Raw genomic sequence first — 18,423 nt, 5'->3', positions numbered from 1 at the left:
TGGGAAGAAAGTCGTGTTAGGTGCTTTTCCAAAGGGCACAAGATCGGTGGCATGTCAGGACTTAAACCTGGGACCTTTTGGTTCCGAGTTGAGCCCTCTCCCGTTACGCCACACGACCCCACAAATCTTGCAGGACCTTTCCTGGTCAAGTTGTTCAGGGCAGCATTTCCTTAGCGTATATCCAACTTGTAACATTCTATGTTTGAGTTTTTTTCTCTTTATAATTCAGACGACCGCTTATTTGAGTGAAAAGATTGACACATATTTATTCAATTTCTCTTCCTACTATTACCCATCCCTCTTTCCATCGTAGTCTTACGACATTAGAGAAGAACATAGATCAGAAAGGCAGACAAGACTCAAGTTGTCTTTTTTATTATACTTATAAAACCATGTCATTTAAAGCTCTCAGAAGTAGCACAGGTTTGTGGGGACCAAAAGCTCTTCAAAACTGTCGGTACAAAAATTATCAAAAGTCATGTTGACACATTTGGTATGGCTTATGCAACAAGCTTGCTGTTCTCTTATACATGATCAATAAATTGTCATCATATGTACATATACAACATTCAGAGATTGCCAATATTGCTGTAGGGCATATTTGCATTGTCATTACATAATGTATGATGTACATTAGTAAAGGTGTGAGCTGCAAAATTACCAGATGCATTGCACAAAAACTTAATTATAATTGCTTATCCACACAAGTGTTCGTATACGTGCGCTGATATATTAATATGTGAACAAAAATACAACACAAATATACATATAGATGAAGAATATACCATATTGTTCAGTTTCAGATGGACTTTTCTGAAACTGTTAAAAGAGATTTTGATTGAAAATAGTTCCAATATTTGGCTGACCTGGTAGAAAGCATTGTACATGTATACATAAAGTAAACATGACTTAGGTCCCAAAACTGGGTAATTATATCCAAACATCTAAGTTTGATAACTTTATGATTATCATGTATTGTATAATCATTTGTCTTGTTCCATACAAAAATTGTATGCATAACTGTATTCATACAAATTATGAGTGTTTGATTTAAATAAATCTATAATGACGATATGTTTTGAATGACTCAGCTGTATCATTTGAATAAGTGTTTGTTTTCTTTTTTGTCCCATGCTGAGAAGTAAACAAACCGGCGTGTTTACCGAGTAAACAAGCTGCCATCGACCATCAGAAACTACTCGTCTTGAAAAAAGAGGTGTTGAAAGATTTATGTGGTACAAACAGTCAACACCTGGGCGGTGACTTTTACCTGTACAAGGAACAAAGACCAGGTGTTCGTACCTGTGATAGATATATGGCAGGTATACTTTCCAGACAAACAAGGAAGTGTTGACCGTACAACACCCTATCACACATTCAGAACCTTCCCCCAACCACTAATAACCAACTATGGTTAGCTAAAATTCGGGAGCAGTCTGACTAGATTTAGCATTAGGCTACGCCTTAAATTTCTACACGAATAGATTAGAATTTGGGTCAAACCTGACTTACAACCACGCCCCGACCACTGCCAACCTAATCCCGAACACCAGCCAACCACTAGCCAACCATGGTAAGACCTCCCGTCCACGCCTGAATGTTTTTAACATTTTGAAACATTTCACTGGCGGAGTCGAACATTAGCCAACCTCGCCGAACACCAGCCAACCACAGCCGACTTCCTCCCGACCTACTCCCAACTATGGTTGGGAAGAGATCGGCAGGGTTCGGGAGAACATATTCGGCTATGCGTGAAAGGCGCTTTTGTGAAGACGTCCAAACAGGTGTGTTACCTTTGGCGTGACCTAATGTGCGTTGACCCTACCCTGGAAACCAAGTACAGCAAATCCAATATAATCTACAGGGGGGTTGATTTTATGGTAGAAGCGTGCCGAATTGGGGTTGAACAGCGAGGAAACATCTGTTGGTTATGATAAAGATTTAATATCGCAGCAGGATTTTGACATGTATATGACTGTATTCAAGAATTTCTATTGCCGTAGACTTAATGAATCTTTCTTTGGGAAACGCTGTCCCGTTATATATTTACTATAATTTAGGAAATGGTCTAGTGAGTACGTACAATATAGAATGGAAATCTGCCTATCCAGAACTGAACAATTTTACAGATATCTATTGCTTTTGATAAAAATTTACGGGGATGTAATTGTCGTGGTTTGCTTGAGACAAACCAGGTGTGCCCGGGCGTGTTTTCCCGTAGCGCCGCTAAACGAGCCGACTGTTTGCCGGGGCTGTTTGCTCGGTCCCCCGCCTGTCATGCCCCGCTGGTTACCGTACATAAGTCTCTCACAACACGGGCAGGCGCTGTAACAATCCTCCGGCCTCCTTAACGACACAACAAAGGGAACCTGAACTATAGAGTCCTGTTTGTCTATGAGAATGCCTTAAGCTTGGCGCTGTAGTTAGTCTTTACCGTCTAACGTTGTTAGTACAACATTTGAACTGTGACAGGCGGAATGTTCTAATTATCGGGGATAACACACAGCTTAGTTTCCCATTCAAACCCCGGTATGTTGAACGTAAGCGGGGTGGTTTGCTTTAATGTGACGCTGTTACACTATGTCGTGCTGTAACGAGGGATTTAAGTTGATCCTGTTAACATTTGTTTAACAAGAAAAGAAAGGAGGGTCGATATTAGGGGAATTCCTGGACCAATAGACCAAAACTGCCAGCTATTTCTCAGTAATTTTTCTCCATGGGATAATTTTACCTTAGTGTTATGGTAAATTGCACACGTACATACAGCTCCAACATACGTACAGTCAACCGAACATCAAGAATCTGTCTTCAGGATATCTTACAGCACAATCTACCAAGACATACCATAGTCTTTAAGAAGTCCTGATTGCGCCATGTTCTTGTGGGTGTTCTCTTCATTCCTTGTTCGTCTTTCTTGTCTCGATCTGACGACGTCTTGTCCTTTGGGCGCATGCATGTTTGTGGACATGGGCAGAGATACTGCAATGTTCTTCCATACATACAGACCTTTGGCTTCTAACCTGTTAAAACAGTCCTCATCTTGATCTAGAAACTTTAAAGCCAAGGCGTTCTTTCCTCTTGCGTTGTTCATGGTCCTCGATATCTTGTTCTTTCGTTATATCTGTCGCCTGAAGAGTGTAAGAGACTCTTTGAGGAGTGTTTCTCTTGTATAGCGTCTTTAATCCTCTATCTCCGTTACAGTAGACAGTCTTCTTGGCGTGGACATTCCATTATAGTATGACTCCGTGTCTGAGAAGACGCTATCACCGTGAAGCAGAGCCTCGTCAGCCAGAGTCTGTAGATGTTTCAGCGTCGCCTCGGTGAAGCCGAACTGTACCGCCGCCTGCTCGTCTATGTCTACGTTGGAGTTGTTCCTCAGTAGAGCCGGGGCGGAGATGCGCTTGTTCGCGGCGTCGTTCTTCGGTGGGCTCAGGGTCACCTTGGGCGGAGTTACCGTCAACTTCTCTCTTGAGGAAGACTCGTTCTTGTTGTCGGTTTGTACGGAGATGGATCCGCGCTTGGGTTTGGAAAGCTTGGCGGGATCGAGTCTGAAACTGTCGCTTCTGTCACGGTTTTCCTTCGACTCGTCATCCGAGTCTTTCGACCCTCTCTTGGACCTGGCGGATCTCGGTCTCCTGTTGTTGTTGTTGTCTTCGGATGAGGACGCGTCAGTGTCGCGAGTCGACCCGCGGCGACTTGACAACGTTCGTGCGTCCGTCGCATCTAATTTCGACCCTTTCCCTTCTAAGTCTTTAAGTTTAGCGGATAGTACAGTTGTTTTAACGGACATGGAGCCTCTCTTTTTAAACTTTTGTAAAACATGTGCAGACAGTGGTTCATCCTTTTCGTCGGGAAGCTCAATCGTTGGTACCGCGGGAAGAGACCCCCGTTTCGCCCTGTGCAGCGTGCCTCCTAGTAAGGAGGCTCGGCGTTTGAACGAATCTCTCGCCGAGGTCCCGCCGGTCGATATGCCCTTCCTCCGGCCGCGGTCCGACAGCGCGTCCGACTCACTGTCCCCGCTCTCGCTGGGCGGCGGTGTGGGCATCTTAGGCGGAGGGACCGCGCTTTTCCGGTACGACGGCGAGATTTGGACCTCCAGTACTTTGTACAGACCCTGTAGCTCAGTTCTCCAGCTCGCCCGTGCCCTAATCGACCGCCAGTCACCACTGACAGAGGGGGAGGGGGTCGGGAGGTCGACACGGTTGGGCGCTGTCTTAGGCCGGAGGTGTAACAACGCGCTGGGCGGGCGGCTGCTACCCGGCCTGACCCCGACGGGCTCTCGTGGCTTAATCGGCGCACTCTGCGCTCTTGACGGCGGTCTAGGCTTCTCAACAACGTCTCTGAAACAGTTCATGTGCCTCAAGAATTTAGCTCTATGCACCTTCACTAAGTTATATTCCTCCTTGCTTGTCTTAAGATACGTCTCTTCCTTGGGTGTCGGTTCGACGTGTCCTATCTTCATCATGACGTCGATCACCCCCGAGTGGCCGTTTTTGGCGGCCTCTAGTAGCGGGGAAACCCCGGCCATGTCCCTGACATTGATCGGCTGGTCGTACCGCAGTAACCTCACCACAAGTTTCTTCGCGATTTCAGTCCTTCCTTTCGCTGCGGCGTGAAACAAGGCCGTCCTGCCCTGCCGGTCTTTCCTGTTCAAGTCAAAGTCAGCAGCGCCTAGTAGAGCGTCAACGAGCCCCTCCGATCCCGCGGAACACGCGTAGCTGAGCGCGTTCCGTCCCGCTCGGTCCACAGGCCCGGCCCGTGCGCCGTGCTCCAGCAGCATCTTAGCCATGCCGACCCCGAGGTCCTGCCGCAGGCACAGGGCGCAGCAGATGAGCGGCGTGCGGCCCTCCTGGTCCCGCCTGTTCACTGGCACGCCTCCCTCCTCCACCATCTCTCTCACCTGGCTGAACAACCCCTGAAGTATCGCCTCTTGTAGCGTAAGCTCCTCCACACGAGCCGCGTGCCCCATGGCTGGTCTGGTCGTCAGGCTCTCCCAGTAGAAAGTTCACGGCGTTTAACACGCTTCCACGACCGTTCAGTTCCTCATCGGTGCCGACTCGGTTTCGGGTTTTACCCCCGACCGTATGTCCGTGACGGCGTCTGCGGGCGGACGTCCGCTACTTCCCCGTAGAAGGGAAAGTCGTTCCAGACGGTCCGTGTCCCTCCCTAACGCGATTAGCTAACGAGGAGAATGATCTTCACCCCACTAGTGTGCGGAACTAGACGTGTTAATACCTGAGTGAATCATGCCCCTCTCACCGTGCACATTACTGTTTCTCCAGGCACGGATTAGCCGCTTTACTCCGCCTGGCAAAATAACCGCGTTGCCCAGCAGCAGCCCTGCCCGCGTCGTCACCACAGTTCTCTGTTTGCCGTCACACACAATCTCAAACACCTGCGCATTGAGAAACAAGTTGAAAACATTTGGGATGTACCATCTGGCAAATGGGAAGGAGGGCTTAAATTTTTAAATTTTCTTTTTTCATTCCTTTCTTCTGAAACATTTGTACACCTGCACGCGTTTTCTCCATACGGATATACATGTACAATTTCCAACCTAGCGAATTTCTAACGTTAACAAGCAAGAAACAGTTGAGAAAAATCCGGTACATCCCGATTTTCTCAATGTATCAGTCATTTTAAAGACGGAGGAAGCACGGTACATGCTAGCGGCGTCAGAAAACGGATGTATACGTAGTGAAGTACTGCAGGAATGCCGGGTGTTGACACAGGCACTGTGTCGTCTGATTCATCGTCATAAGTCGTCCGTGAGGTTACCTCATGACGTCACACGGAGCAGTGCCGTCACCGGGGGTCAAATCCATTGTCTGGTGGTCCTTTCAACGTTTGCTTTAAGGCTTAAGTGATTTCTTGCCCTCTTAAGTAACCCCAGAAAGTAAGACGTGTTCCGTCTTACATCCGTTTTGTTGTTTTAGTCCATGACAGGTTGTCATTCTTTCTCTTGTTCTCTGCTGTAGACAGCTATAAAGGGAAAACGACCGAAGGCGACGCCTAGTTTCACGTTTCAGAAACACTGCATTTTTTTTATTGAATAAAGCAATACAAATACAAAGACGAAGTGGGACTGAAATCAAGTTATACAACATATTTTACAGCCATACGTAACGGACCTGATTTTGTTTTGTAAAAAAAGATGCACATTTTGCATCCAAAATTTTCCATATCCACAGTTGCAAGCGAGTGTTTGGGTTAAAAACGTATCTTTTTCACAGAATGACATTTCTGGGTTGTGTCGTGAAACAGCGAATGGGCCTAAATCTGCCCGTATCGCCGTACCAATTAGTTGAGTTTGTATTTGTGCCCGCTATAATGGATAACCAGGGGGTGAAGAGAATATGTTATCGGTATATTTACCTACCCCTGCCGACTCGTCAAGCCACGATAACACCCAGGACACGGCCAAATTGACTCCAAAACAAACTTGTACAGGCGCTAACCAATCATTAATCACCACCAAATACCGTTAACTTCAAACCGCTGCCTGTGATACACTTGTTGGGCTGTTTACCGTGGATTCGTTACCGAGAAAAGAACGCTAAGTCTGTTCTAACAGTACGATAAATGTTATCTCGGTTGTTACGTTTATAAGGGTTATCTGGAACTGTTATCGTATCAGCTTCAATTGTCAGTAAACAGCAATAAGGAAGCGTTATAATTTCTTTTTCCGTTGTTTTGAATCATAAACAGAACATATACAATGATTTTCCAACATAGCCGTGTACGTGAGCAAGAGTGTATAGTTTCTACTGTTGCATGGTTATGTGAAACCTGGTATTATGCAATATGTCTCTCCTTTCCCCCTACAAGAGCTCGCAGCTAACCGCCCCTTGAGATGCCATATCGGACTGTGTCAACTCGGCAGGGCACTACTGACCCTGGGTCAATATTTGGACAGCTTTCATTCGCGCGATTCCGGCCGAGTCGACTAATTAGCGAATAAAGATGGCGGTCTCCAGCGGCATGGCAACAAAGCTTGGGACCACGCCGTCGTCATGACGACCATGGACGCTAAGGGAGGGCACGCACGGGTGGATGGGATATTGACTCCTAATAAACTATGGACCTCGGCTGGGTGTCAGATACTTAACATTCATCGACAAAGAAAATGTCTATGATCAACGAGATGAACGTGTAATACAAAGAATATATGCTACAAAGAAATGAAGGAGTGAAAGACTGTTCTGTGGACTTGTGACACATGGTAGGCTAGAGTACACACTTGGGGTTTTCTTCATAAGACGGTTGACAACCTCTCTCTTCGAAAAGACGCCTAATAAGACAGGAGCAATTGGTGCGTGGAGAATCTAAGACGAACAAAGAAGGAGACCATTCTCCAACAGTTAGAGTAATCACGTACGCCTGTCCCCAGGACGACTCTGTGTGGAGTACTGTGTTTACAGACGTGTTGGAGTGGATTTTTTTCTTTCAACACACTCGGGTAGAGAAGCACGTCCCAGTGGAAATAAAATTGAGGAAAGGAGAGAGAGCAAAGAAGAACAGAGCCAGCTACAGGTACTATTAAGATGAGCGGTGCCAGAAGGACTTCCTCACAACTCGCTGCTTCTCGAGACTTAGTCATCTTCTTATTTTTGGTCGTATGTCGTTATTTTTCATCGCTACTTTCTTGACAGCTACGATATAAATCTTCCTCTTCTGATGTTGTTTTACGTAAGCTATTTTTTAAACTTCTAGATTTAAACCAACATATTACAATATGGTTTTGATATTATCGACTTTGGGGGCATCTGCCTAAAGAAAGAAGAGATATTTTGAAAACTTCTTCAACTTCTATGCACGCGAGGATGTTATCCATACAAGCCAGCTCATGTGGCCTTAGTGGGAGGGGCAGCGATTGTTGAGTCAATTTCTGTTCTACAAGTACGGAAGGGGAGAACACCTTACAGTACGTGATTACGTCTCAACTAAGAAGTGTTTCAGATCAAACCTACTCTTACATGTCTTAACGTGCGTCTGAAGTGTCTGTACGTGGCACTTCAAGTAGGCAACATACAGCTGGGTATAGTGTTGGAAACTTAAGGGTAATACTTGAGGAGGCGGAAGTACAACTTGTCTCACACAAGCTCACGTTCAAGTGGGCTTATAGAGTTGTCATTGACTAATATAATACACTCTTTCATGTGTATAGATGCATATATCATAGTGCACGTGTCTTCAAACAGATGCGTGCTTTTACAGTGTTTGTGTGTACGCGCCTATGTGTTTTATATGAAAGGGTTTGTTCCATTGTAGAACAGAACAGTAGTGACAAATGAGTAAGGTATTATGCAAAATGACCATTTGAATTTGAAAGATAAGATAGATAAAATCGGCACCAATTACTGTAGTAGGTCATTCGTCACGTAAGATGTACGTGTCGTGATAAACAGGGCCGCCAGAGGACGCTAGTACATAGTGAGTGAAGAGACCACATTATCATATATAAATGTCTCATTCACTAATCAACTCGTTACCTCTGACAATTGCTGATTTTGTTTACATGATGCACATGCAAATTATTTGAAGACATATGCAAATTATTGATAGGCGAATCAACCCACCGTCACACGCTTTTTGCCCCCCGTGACGTCTGGCGATCGCTCGTAATTACACGCTCAATATCCCACCGCTGACACCATGTGTAGGGGGGGCGAGATATAGAAGTCTTCACACAGCGGATGTACACTCCAGACTGACTCTTTTTGACCTTAATCAAGACCAGATGAGGTACAGATCTCATCGCTTCGGTTTCTATTCCCAACACTTCATGGAAACCGTCGGAAAGATTTAAATTCACTATTGTCCCTTGCCGAATGTTTCCCCCAAATGGATTGCTCACCTTGTTTCCATAAATCCGACGGGAGATCTACGCTTGTGAAGGTTTGAAATTCGCGCTGTACATATCGTTCTGTAGCTCTGTCTGGCGCCGCCATGTTTGGTCCTCATCCGGGCACTTTGACTCAGGCGAACAGAATCATGACGTCAGATTAAAACACGCGGGACCAAACTTTGGAATTCGCGCGAAAGTGTCACTCAGTCATAATAATTCATAGGAGACAGGGAATACTTTGTATGTGCCTTTATGTTATTTCTAATTAGGTGCAACTACACTCGATCTCCGTTTCATTGAGACAAAATGTGATCTTTATCATGAGGTATGAAATAACTTATGTTGTCCTTAAGTACGCCGTCTTCGTTAGGAAGAGACGGCGTGCGCCCTTAAGTACGCCGTCTTCGTTAGGAAGAGACGGCGTGCGCCCTTAAGTACGCCGTCTTCGTTAGGAAGAGACGACGTTGCTTGGAAACAAATGTGGTTACCAGTACTATTTGAAATGCGGTTACAAATGAAAATGGCGAAGATTGAACGTAGTAACCGTACTCAGTGAGCCGGAGTATGTTCTGTCTTTGTGTCGAAGACTGTGGCCACTTTGTCCCCCTTAGAGACCGAGGACGTGCGGATGAGCTCGAAGGCTCCACTGCGGGTGACGACAGGTTTGTCTCCGGCGGGAGTTTTCGTCGAGCCCGTCTCGGATGGAACTTCAGCTTTTGCGAGCAGAGACTGCCGCGGGCTGGGCAGCTTAGGCCGGTTCACCTTCCCGGGTTCTTCCGTCCGAAGCGGCGCTCTGCTGGCCCCGGCCTTGGCCGAAGAACTCCCGCGGGTGGGTGACTGCGACCCGGAGTTGCCGAAAGAATTTTTGGGCGACAGCAGAGGCGACGCCATGGCAGCGGTTCTTGAGGGCGACCGCGTTCCTTTCTTGGCGCCGCGTGGGGATTCGCGTGCCGTCCTCCAGAAGGGCGACCCCGAGCCCGACTTGCGAGAGGATTGGGAGGAGGTCGTGCTTCTTCGGGAAGGCTTGCGCTTCACCGTGCTCCGCTCCGACGTCGGGCTTGGAGGCGGTGGCGGTACGGCTGGCTTCCGGTAGGACTTCGACAGAACGACGGACCTGATGGGGCTGAGCTGCTCCAGCATCCTCCACGACGTCAGCCGCCCGCGATGTTTCCTGCGTTCTCCGTCTACCTGCAAGGCGGCGCTGCTAGCAGGCTCACCCGGAGTTGAGAGATGCACACGAGTGGCGACGGACATTGCCGATACCGGATGAAGTGATCGTTCGGACATTTCCGTGGGCACGCGGCGATCTCGGGTGACGAGTTCTTGGGTTTGATGGTGAGTGCTGTACAAGTGCATGTTCAGGTGGGTTGGAGGCTGGGTCTGCCGGCCTGAAAAACAGCAATGCGATACTGTTAGCATGAATCGAAATTCATCTGTACTATCCTGGTAGGTTTTCCCTGGCTCCTCCAATGGCTTATACCTGGGCCAGATTATTCAAGGAAAAATCAATTAACCCAATTACAAACACACATGTATATAAAATGTACTATACAAAGTTATCTTTTAGTACAATGTACTTTACTTACAATATACACTTCTTTGTACCAAAGTAAGTACACCTACCCAAATCTTAACCCTTACTACAAAGTTACAGGATTCGTCTGGTTGATTTTTATCAAGGGATATGGTTGACATCGGTATTTCAAGGAGTTATTGCCAAAAAGGTCGTTATTCGAATTCTACTTGTGTTCAATTTAAGGTTTAGCCATTGTAGAGTGAAGTTCAAAGGCCATGCTTATCACTGATAGTTAATAAGTACATGTACCTGCGTTGTACCCCACCCAAAGTACACAAATGTCGTACGTAAGTAGAATGCGGTCACCACCGACCAATGGCAGTCTTTGAGTGAATCATGTGACATCAGTCATGTCACCGAAACTACCTTCCGAGAACCAGGCAGAATAGCGAGTGCGATAGAACCGACCAGTCTACCGTAAAGTCGTACGTAGCGTCTATCAAAGAAGACTTACTTGTTTACTATAACTATCGTCGAAGATCAAGATGGCAAGTAAGATGGCAAGTGACGAGTTTGACGAAGAATTCTTGACGTGTCAAGTCTGTATGCTGCACTTCCGGGACCCCAAAATCCTGCCATGTCTGCACACATTTTGTAAGGTATGTCTCGAAGAATGGGCGACAAAACAACCGCCGCTGGAGTGTCCAATCTGCCGCATACCGGTCAGTCTACCAGACCAAGGTGTGGACGGGCTCAAGACCAACTTCTACGTCAACAACCTGTTGGATTTCGTGGCGGCGAAGAAAGGGGCGGAGCCAGGTGTGCCGTGCCAGGTGTGCGAGGGGAATGTGGAGGGGTCAAAGTCGTGGTGTGCAGATTGTGCTGTGTTACTGTGTGAGTCCTGTGCAAAAATGCATCGCAAGATTCCTGCTGCGAGAGACCATGAACTTGTTACACAAGACGTTATGGCGGCAAAAGATGGAACGGATAAATTTCAGCGCAAACGACACTGTGACAAGCACAAGAATCAGGAACTTGTGTTTTACTGCGAGAGCTGCCAGGCTTTGGTTTGCACAGCGTGTACCGTAATCGACCACCGACCGGGCAAAGATCACAATCCGGTAGAAATCACCACCATCGCTCAGAAGAAGAGAGAAAAGCTACAAGAACTTCTGCAAGAGATCAATCCACGCCAGAAAGAAATACAGGCCTCTATCGAGGAAGTTGACAAGAACATGTCGAAGCTTATACCCTCAAAAGAGGCAGCCACAACCCAAGCTGAAGAATATTTTCGCCAACTTGCTGACCTTGTAGAAAAACGGAAACAGGAAATTTTGAGCCAGATTGACGAACAATGCCGAGCCGACGGCAAGGCTCTACAAACAAAGAAGGAAGCGATAGAATTTGAGTTGGCCGGACTGACGAGCGCACAGACGTTCTGTCAACAAGCTGTGGAACACGGAAGTGACGTGCACGTTTTGGAGGTGGGGAACCAAGTCCAAACAAGGGTGGAAACTCTTCTGGCAAAAGAACTGGACCTGGAGTCCAACTATAGCGAGTTTCAGTTCGTAGAGAACACGGCTGTCGCTGACTTTGCAAAAGAAGTTGAAAACCTTGGTGGTTTAAGTTCAGACACCGACGTTTCGAAGTCTCACGTTGTTGTTAGGCCGGCAGTCGAGGGGTTTCAGTGTGTCGCTGTATTGACGACAATGAACAAAAAGGGACGCCCGTCTGTCGTAAACAGTAACGCTGTCACAGTCAACATGAAGGATCCGTCTGGAACAAGCCTACCGACAAGACTACAGAAGAAGAGCGGGGGCACATGGGAAATCTCGTACGTACCCAAGGTCATTGGTAACCACAGGTTAGAGGTCAAAGTTAACTCCCAACAGGTGGCAGGAAGTCCGTTTGATGTTAAAGTGCAGAGTAGGGACACACCTGTGTTAACTATCGGACGGCAGGGTAGTGGGGTGGGGGAACTGGACAGGCCGATAGGGGTCGCGGTTGATCGGGACGGTAACATCGCTGTGGTGGAACAGGGGAACAAGCGGGTTCAGATATTTGATGTAAACACAGGACAGTATTTGTGCACATTCCCAGTTGAAGGCGAGAGGCCATTCGGTATTGATGTGGACTCGAGTGGAAGGTTTCCAGTGACGTCGTGGGGCAACAATTACGGAGTTAGATTTTATTCAAAGGAAGGCGAACTTCTGAACACATTCAGTCCTGGCTGCATGAAACATCCACTTGGGATAACAGTACTGAAAGACGGCCGCATGGCGGTGTTAGACAACATTCAGAAGTCCTGTCTCCTCCTGCGGCATGACGGGAGTCTCATCCGGGAGATCGGCAAGGGGAAGCTGCAGAAACCATACTTCATAGCTGTTGATGAGTCACGTGACAAAATGTTTATCACCGACTTAAATGCTCATAAAGTGTTGGAGTTTGATCTTAAGGGGAATTTCAAGTTCAGTTTCGGCGAGAAAGGTCAAAGCGAGAGACAGCTCTCAAGTCCGACAGGTATAGCATTAGACCAGACAGGTAACATCATTGTAGTGAATCTTGATGACGGCCGTGTACAGGTGTTCAGGCCTGACGGGACCTTCAGACGGACTGTAGCGACAGTTCGGGGAAAACATCCCTTCGGAATAGCGTTGACTCCTGACGGCTACATGGCTGTAGCTTGTTTCAATGGGAATTGTATAGAGATGTACAGGTACTGCTGATATAGCTTGGTCAGCTTAATGGACATGAATATGTTTGAAATGTTGATTGTGCACGTTTTCATTTAATGCTGTTCCACTTGTTAATTCATAATACATGTTTAAATTGGAACTTCTTTAGATTAGCGTTGTTGTACAGGGTATTTCACTGTTTTATAAAAATGTACAGATACTGGTAATGTATTATAATCAGCTTCATGGACATGAAGATGTTTAAAAACACTAGCTATTGTGTGAACAATTTTCATTTCGTGCTTTTTCACTTGTTAATTCGTAGCACATTTAGTGTTTGGTAACAAGGAATAGATTTAGTATGCTACTACTTCTAATTATACGAAAAGTGAGAAAGCGATACATGTATACAGCCAGTAAAAGGCATAACGTATTCAGGGGGCAATGTCTGTGACCTCTACCATGTGTCTCCATATTATTTTCTATGATGTGTAACATTAAGAATCATATTAAAGAAGGTGTCAACATTGGCGACCAGTTTCCTATTTATTTTGTCAGCATGCTACTCTTCTGGTACCTATAAAAGTTCACTTTCGTTAGCAAAGGGCTGTCTTAAAAGCAATAATGTAACAGAACTTTTTGCAAGTGTCATAACAAGTTGAAATTGCTCAACGAGGTACTTTCCTACAAAGTCCCCGTGTTCAGTCAGGTTTTGGGTGGGGTCCAAAGGCCATGCTTATCACGGATAGTTTTTCTTTCCCACTCTTAATAACGTTATACCCTACCAAGTACACAAACGTCGTACGAAAATGAAATGTGGTCACGGCCGTTGTACCCCACCTAATTGTATTTAGTATACAAACTGCGTCGTACAAAAATAGAATGCGGTCACCATCGACCAATGGTAGTCTTTGTGTGAGTCATGTGACATCAGTCAAGTCACCGAAACTACCTTCCGAGAACCAGGCAGACTCCAGTGCGACAGAACCGTACAGTCTGACGTAAAATCGTGAAGTAGTGTATATTGAAGAAGGCTTACTTGGTTACTATAACTATCGTCTAAGATCAAGATGGCAAGTAAGATGGCAAGTGACGAGTTAGACGAAGAATTTCTGACGTGTCAAGTCTGTATGCTGCACTTCCGGGACCCTAAAATCCTGCCATGTCTGCACACATTTTGTAAGGTATGTCTCGAAGAATGGGCGACAAAACAACAGCCGCTGGAGTGTTCAATCTGCCGCATACCGGTCAGTCTACTAGAACAGGGTGTGGACGGACTCAAGACCAACTTCTACGTCAACAACCTGTTGGATTTCGTGGCGGCGAAGAAAGGGGCGGAGCCAGGTGTGCCGTGCCAGGTGTGCGAGGGAAACGTGGAGGGGTCGAAGTCGTGGTGTGCAGATTGTGGCGTGTTACTGTGCGAGTCTTGTACTGCCATGCACCGCAAGATTCCTGGTACAAGAGACCATGAACTGGTTCCACAAGACGTCATGACGGCAAAAGATGGAGCGGATAGATTTCAGCGCAAACGGCACTGCGACAAGCACAAGAACCAAGAACTTGTGTTCTACTGTGAGAGCTGTAATGCTTTGGTTTGTACAGCGTGTACCGTAATCGACCACCGACCGGGCAAAGATCACAATCCGGTAGAAATCACCACCATCGCTCAGAAGAAGAAAGAAAAGCTACAAGAGCTGCTACAAGACATGGACCCACGTCTGAAGGAAGTACAAGCGTCTATCGACGAAGTTGACAAGAACATGTCAAAGTTAATCCCTTCAAAAGAGGAAGCCACAACTCAAGCTAAAGCATATTTCCGCCAACTTGCTGACCTTCTGGAAAAACGTGAAGAGGAGATTTTGAGGCAGATTGACGAACAGTGCCGAGCCGACGGCAAGGCTCTACAGGCAAAGAAGGAAGCGATAGAATTTGAGTTGGCCGGACTGACGAGCGCACAAACGTTCTGTCAACAAGCTGTGGAACACGGAAGTGACGTGCACGTTTTGGAAGTGGGAAACCAGGTCCAAACAAGGGTAGAAAGTCTGCTGGCAAAAGAACTGGACTTGGAGTCCAACTGGAACGAGTTTCAGTTCATAGAGAGCACGTCCGTCGCAGACTTTGCGGAAAAGGTTAAAAACCTTGGTGATTTAGGTTCAGTCATCGACGTTACGAAGTGCCAAGTTGTTGTAAAGCCAGCAGTCGAGGGGTTTCAGTGTATCGCTGTACTGACGACATTGAACCAAATTGGACGTCCGTCTGTCACAGAAAGTATTGCTGCCAAAGCCAACATGAAGGACCCGTCTGGAGCAAGCCTACAGACGCAACTACAAATGACGAGCGGGGCCGTGTGGGAAATCTCGTACGTACCCAAGGTCACGGGCAACCACAGGTTAGAGGTCAAGGTTAACTCGAAAGAGGTGGCAGGAAGTCCGTTTGACATTGAAGTGCAGAGTAGGCACACACCTGTGTTAACTATGGGACAGCAGGGTAGTGGGGTGGGGGAGCTGGACATGCCGGCAGGGGTCGTGGTTGATCAAGACGGCAACATCGCTGTGGTGGAACAGCGGAACAAGCGGGTTCAGATATTCGATTTAAATACGGGACACTCTTTGCGCACATTCCCAGTTGAAGGCAAGTTGCCATACGATATTGATGTGGACTCTTATGGAAGGTTTCTAGTGACGTCGTTCGGCAACAATTACAGAGTAAGATGTTACTCAAAGGAAGGCAAACTTCTGAACACATTCAGTCCTGGCTGCATGAAACAGCCACTTGGGATAACAGTACTGAAGGACGGTCGAATGGTGGTGGCAGATATCTCTGAACAATCCTGCTTCCTCCTGCAGTATGATGGGAGTCTCATCCGAGAGATCGGCAAGGGGAAGCTGCAGAAACCACGGTTCACAGCAGTGGATGAGTCACGTGGCATGATTTTTGTCACCGACTACACTTTTAACAAAGTGTTTGTGTTTGACCTTGAGGGGGAATTCAAGTTCAGTTTCGGTGAGAAGGGTGAGGGCGAGGGACAGTTCCGAAGTCCAATGGGTATAACGCTAGACCGGGCAGGTAACATCATTGTAGTGAACTATGAAAGTGGCCGTGTACAGGTGTTCAGGCCTGACGGGACGTTCATACGGACTGTGATGACAGTTAAAGGTAAATGTCCTCACGGAATAACACTCACACCTGACGGCTACATAGCAGTAGCTTGTTCCAAGGGACAGTGTATAGAGATGTACAGGTACAACTGATAAGTACACGTACGTCCATGATGTTTACAAGATACGACAAGTGGGGTCGTGTGGCGTAGCGACAGAGTGCTCGACTCGGAACTAAGAGGTCCCGGGTTCGAGTCCTAACATGCCATCGATCTTGTGCCCTCGGGAAAGGCAGTTTACACGACTTTCCTCACTTTGCTCAGGTGAAAATGAGTATTGTACTGTCCCCTGTGTTGGTGGCGGCATTAATATAAGTTGAAAATCTTGAGTGTGCCGTCACCACATCTTGTGAAATATATATATAAAAAAAGATACGACATTTGAACATCTCTTTGAGAGCCTGGTGTATAGCATGCAGAGTTTTGTGTTTAAAATTCTTAAAATAGGTCAAATGAGATTGGTTTTTTTTATGCAAATGTATACAATTTGAACTTCTCTCTGTCAAACGCCTATACAAATATAGCTTATAATTACCAATAATATTTTTTGACTTGTATCAACAAACAAAAAAGGACGATGCAAGCACTGTCTATGACCTTATTGGGTAATCTCCAAGCAGATCTTGGGTGGGGAAATGGTTGCAAACTGGCCAATTTGATACTGTCTTAATTACCCCTACCAAAAGATCTGCTTGGAGATTACTTAACTTATTGGGTACATTATGTGTGTCCTAACGTATGATAATGGAGTGACTCTCACCTTCTGAAAGCACGTGACAGCATTCCTGGAATCCCAGTTTACGGCCCAGCCCGTAGGGTGTCAGTCCCAGGTTGTTGGGCTCACTCGTTCCCAGGTGAAACTTGCCGAGGGCACGGGTCATTGACCGCACAATGTCGGGATTACCTGACAATACTGTACATGTACAAACTTTGATGTTTAAATATCTGATGATTATATGTACACAGAATTCATAAAAACTACCAGTTATGAATTATCATGATACATTGTACTTGTTTTGGTTCTCAACTTATTGCTTAGAAATAGATTAGGATACAAATAGATACGCCAAAAACAGTTACTCAAGCAACTGGATATGATTTTGGAATTTATGAATATGATATCCAGTTGCTTGTCATGAGTAACTGTTGTTTTTTGGGCGTATCTTATTACCTGGATATCACTGACGATACAAATAGATTACTTGGATAATTTGTTAATTTAAAAGGGGCAGGAGACAAATTGAACTTTATATGTCAGAAAATACATATAAAACAGAGGACTAGCATATATTGGTATGTCTTTTTTCTTCGTAACGAAGCAAAATTTGAACCAGTTCCAAATCCATACATGTACAACACATGTACTAATGCCAGAAGTATTACATTGAAACATACACGGTAAACTATGCTATCAAGGAAATTGCCATGCATGGCAAGAAAAGGTCCCCGCCTATACCTGCATGATGTAGGGCAGTGTTGCCGTCCTTGTCCTTCGCGACCAAGTCGAAGTCGACGCACTCGGGCTGTAGGTACAGCTCCACCAGGCGGCGCCTGCCGGTAAGACAGGCGTGCATGAGGGCGTTCCGTCTGGACGGGTCCGCCAGTCCCACGTCAGCTCCACGGCTCAGCAGCAGGTGGGCACAGTGCTGTGTGTCATAGAAACGGGTTACATCATTATTGGATATCAACACTTATTTTCAACCGCAGTCATTAAGTAATTTACCGACTAGATGAACTTTGATTATGTTAACCAAAGGAAAACATATCGTTTTTCCTCGGTTTCCTCTTTCTAAATTCTCCAAACCAATAAGGTCAATGACCGGGACAAGACGTCTCTCACCATGGTAAATGGTGTACATCATGTTGCAATTTTGAAGACGAGTGGTGTTTGTCCTGAAATTATTTTCCGAAATTTATCCAGTAGAGTTTGAATTTCCGATGAGTATGACACCTCACCTGTCCTCTGGACTCGTCCTCGATGTAGCAGCAGAGAATGAGTGGGGTCTGCCCGCGCTCGGTGGCGGTGTCCACGTTCAGCCCCGCCCGCACCAACAGGTCCAGGTGCCGGTAGTTCCCCTTCTCTAGAGCCGCCGCTACAGACATTTCACCGTACACCGAGACTTACCCTGGCTGCCAGACTAGTATCGGGCCGTGAGCAGTTTCCCTTCGGCTGCCAAGAGCCCTTCGCCCGCCTATCTACCGCTGCGGGGGAGTCGAGCCCGTACGT

At 46.4% G+C, this 18,423-nt stretch overlaps 2 protein-coding genes across 2 annotated transcripts; one reads left to right on the top strand and one right to left on the bottom strand.

The window, feature by feature from the left end:
* Window positions 1–9,301: 9,301 nt before the first annotated feature.
* LOC109486392 (espin-like) lies at window positions 9,302–18,299 on the bottom strand. Its single transcript, XM_019790219.1, has 4 exons — window positions 18,153–18,299; window positions 17,653–17,842; window positions 16,957–17,109; window positions 9,302–10,236 (listed from the first exon to the last, which is right to left on the bottom strand). Exons 1-4 carry the CDS (start codon window positions 18,297–18,299, stop codon window positions 9,398–9,400), a joined length of 1,329 nt encoding a protein of 442 aa, XP_019645778.1. The 3' UTR covers window positions 9,302–9,397.
* LOC109486390 (tripartite motif-containing protein 2-like) lies at window positions 14,006–16,416 on the top strand. Its single transcript, XM_019790217.1, has one exon. The coding sequence runs from the start codon at window positions 14,110–14,112 to the stop codon at window positions 16,288–16,290; it is 2,181 nt and encodes a 726-aa protein (XP_019645776.1). The 5' UTR covers window positions 14,006–14,109; the 3' UTR covers window positions 16,291–16,416.
* Window positions 18,300–18,423: the final 124 nt, after the last annotated feature.

Source organism: Branchiostoma belcheri, unplaced genomic scaffold (genome assembly GCF_001625305.1).
Source record: "Branchiostoma belcheri isolate BF01 breed outbred unplaced genomic scaffold, Haploidv18h27 scaffold8, whole genome shotgun sequence".
Classification (NCBI taxonomy): Eukaryota; Metazoa; Chordata; class Leptocardii; order Amphioxiformes; family Branchiostomatidae; genus Branchiostoma; species Branchiostoma belcheri.
The sequence above is the reverse complement of the archived record's forward strand: the minus strand, read 5'-3'. Positions and strand labels throughout refer to the sequence as shown.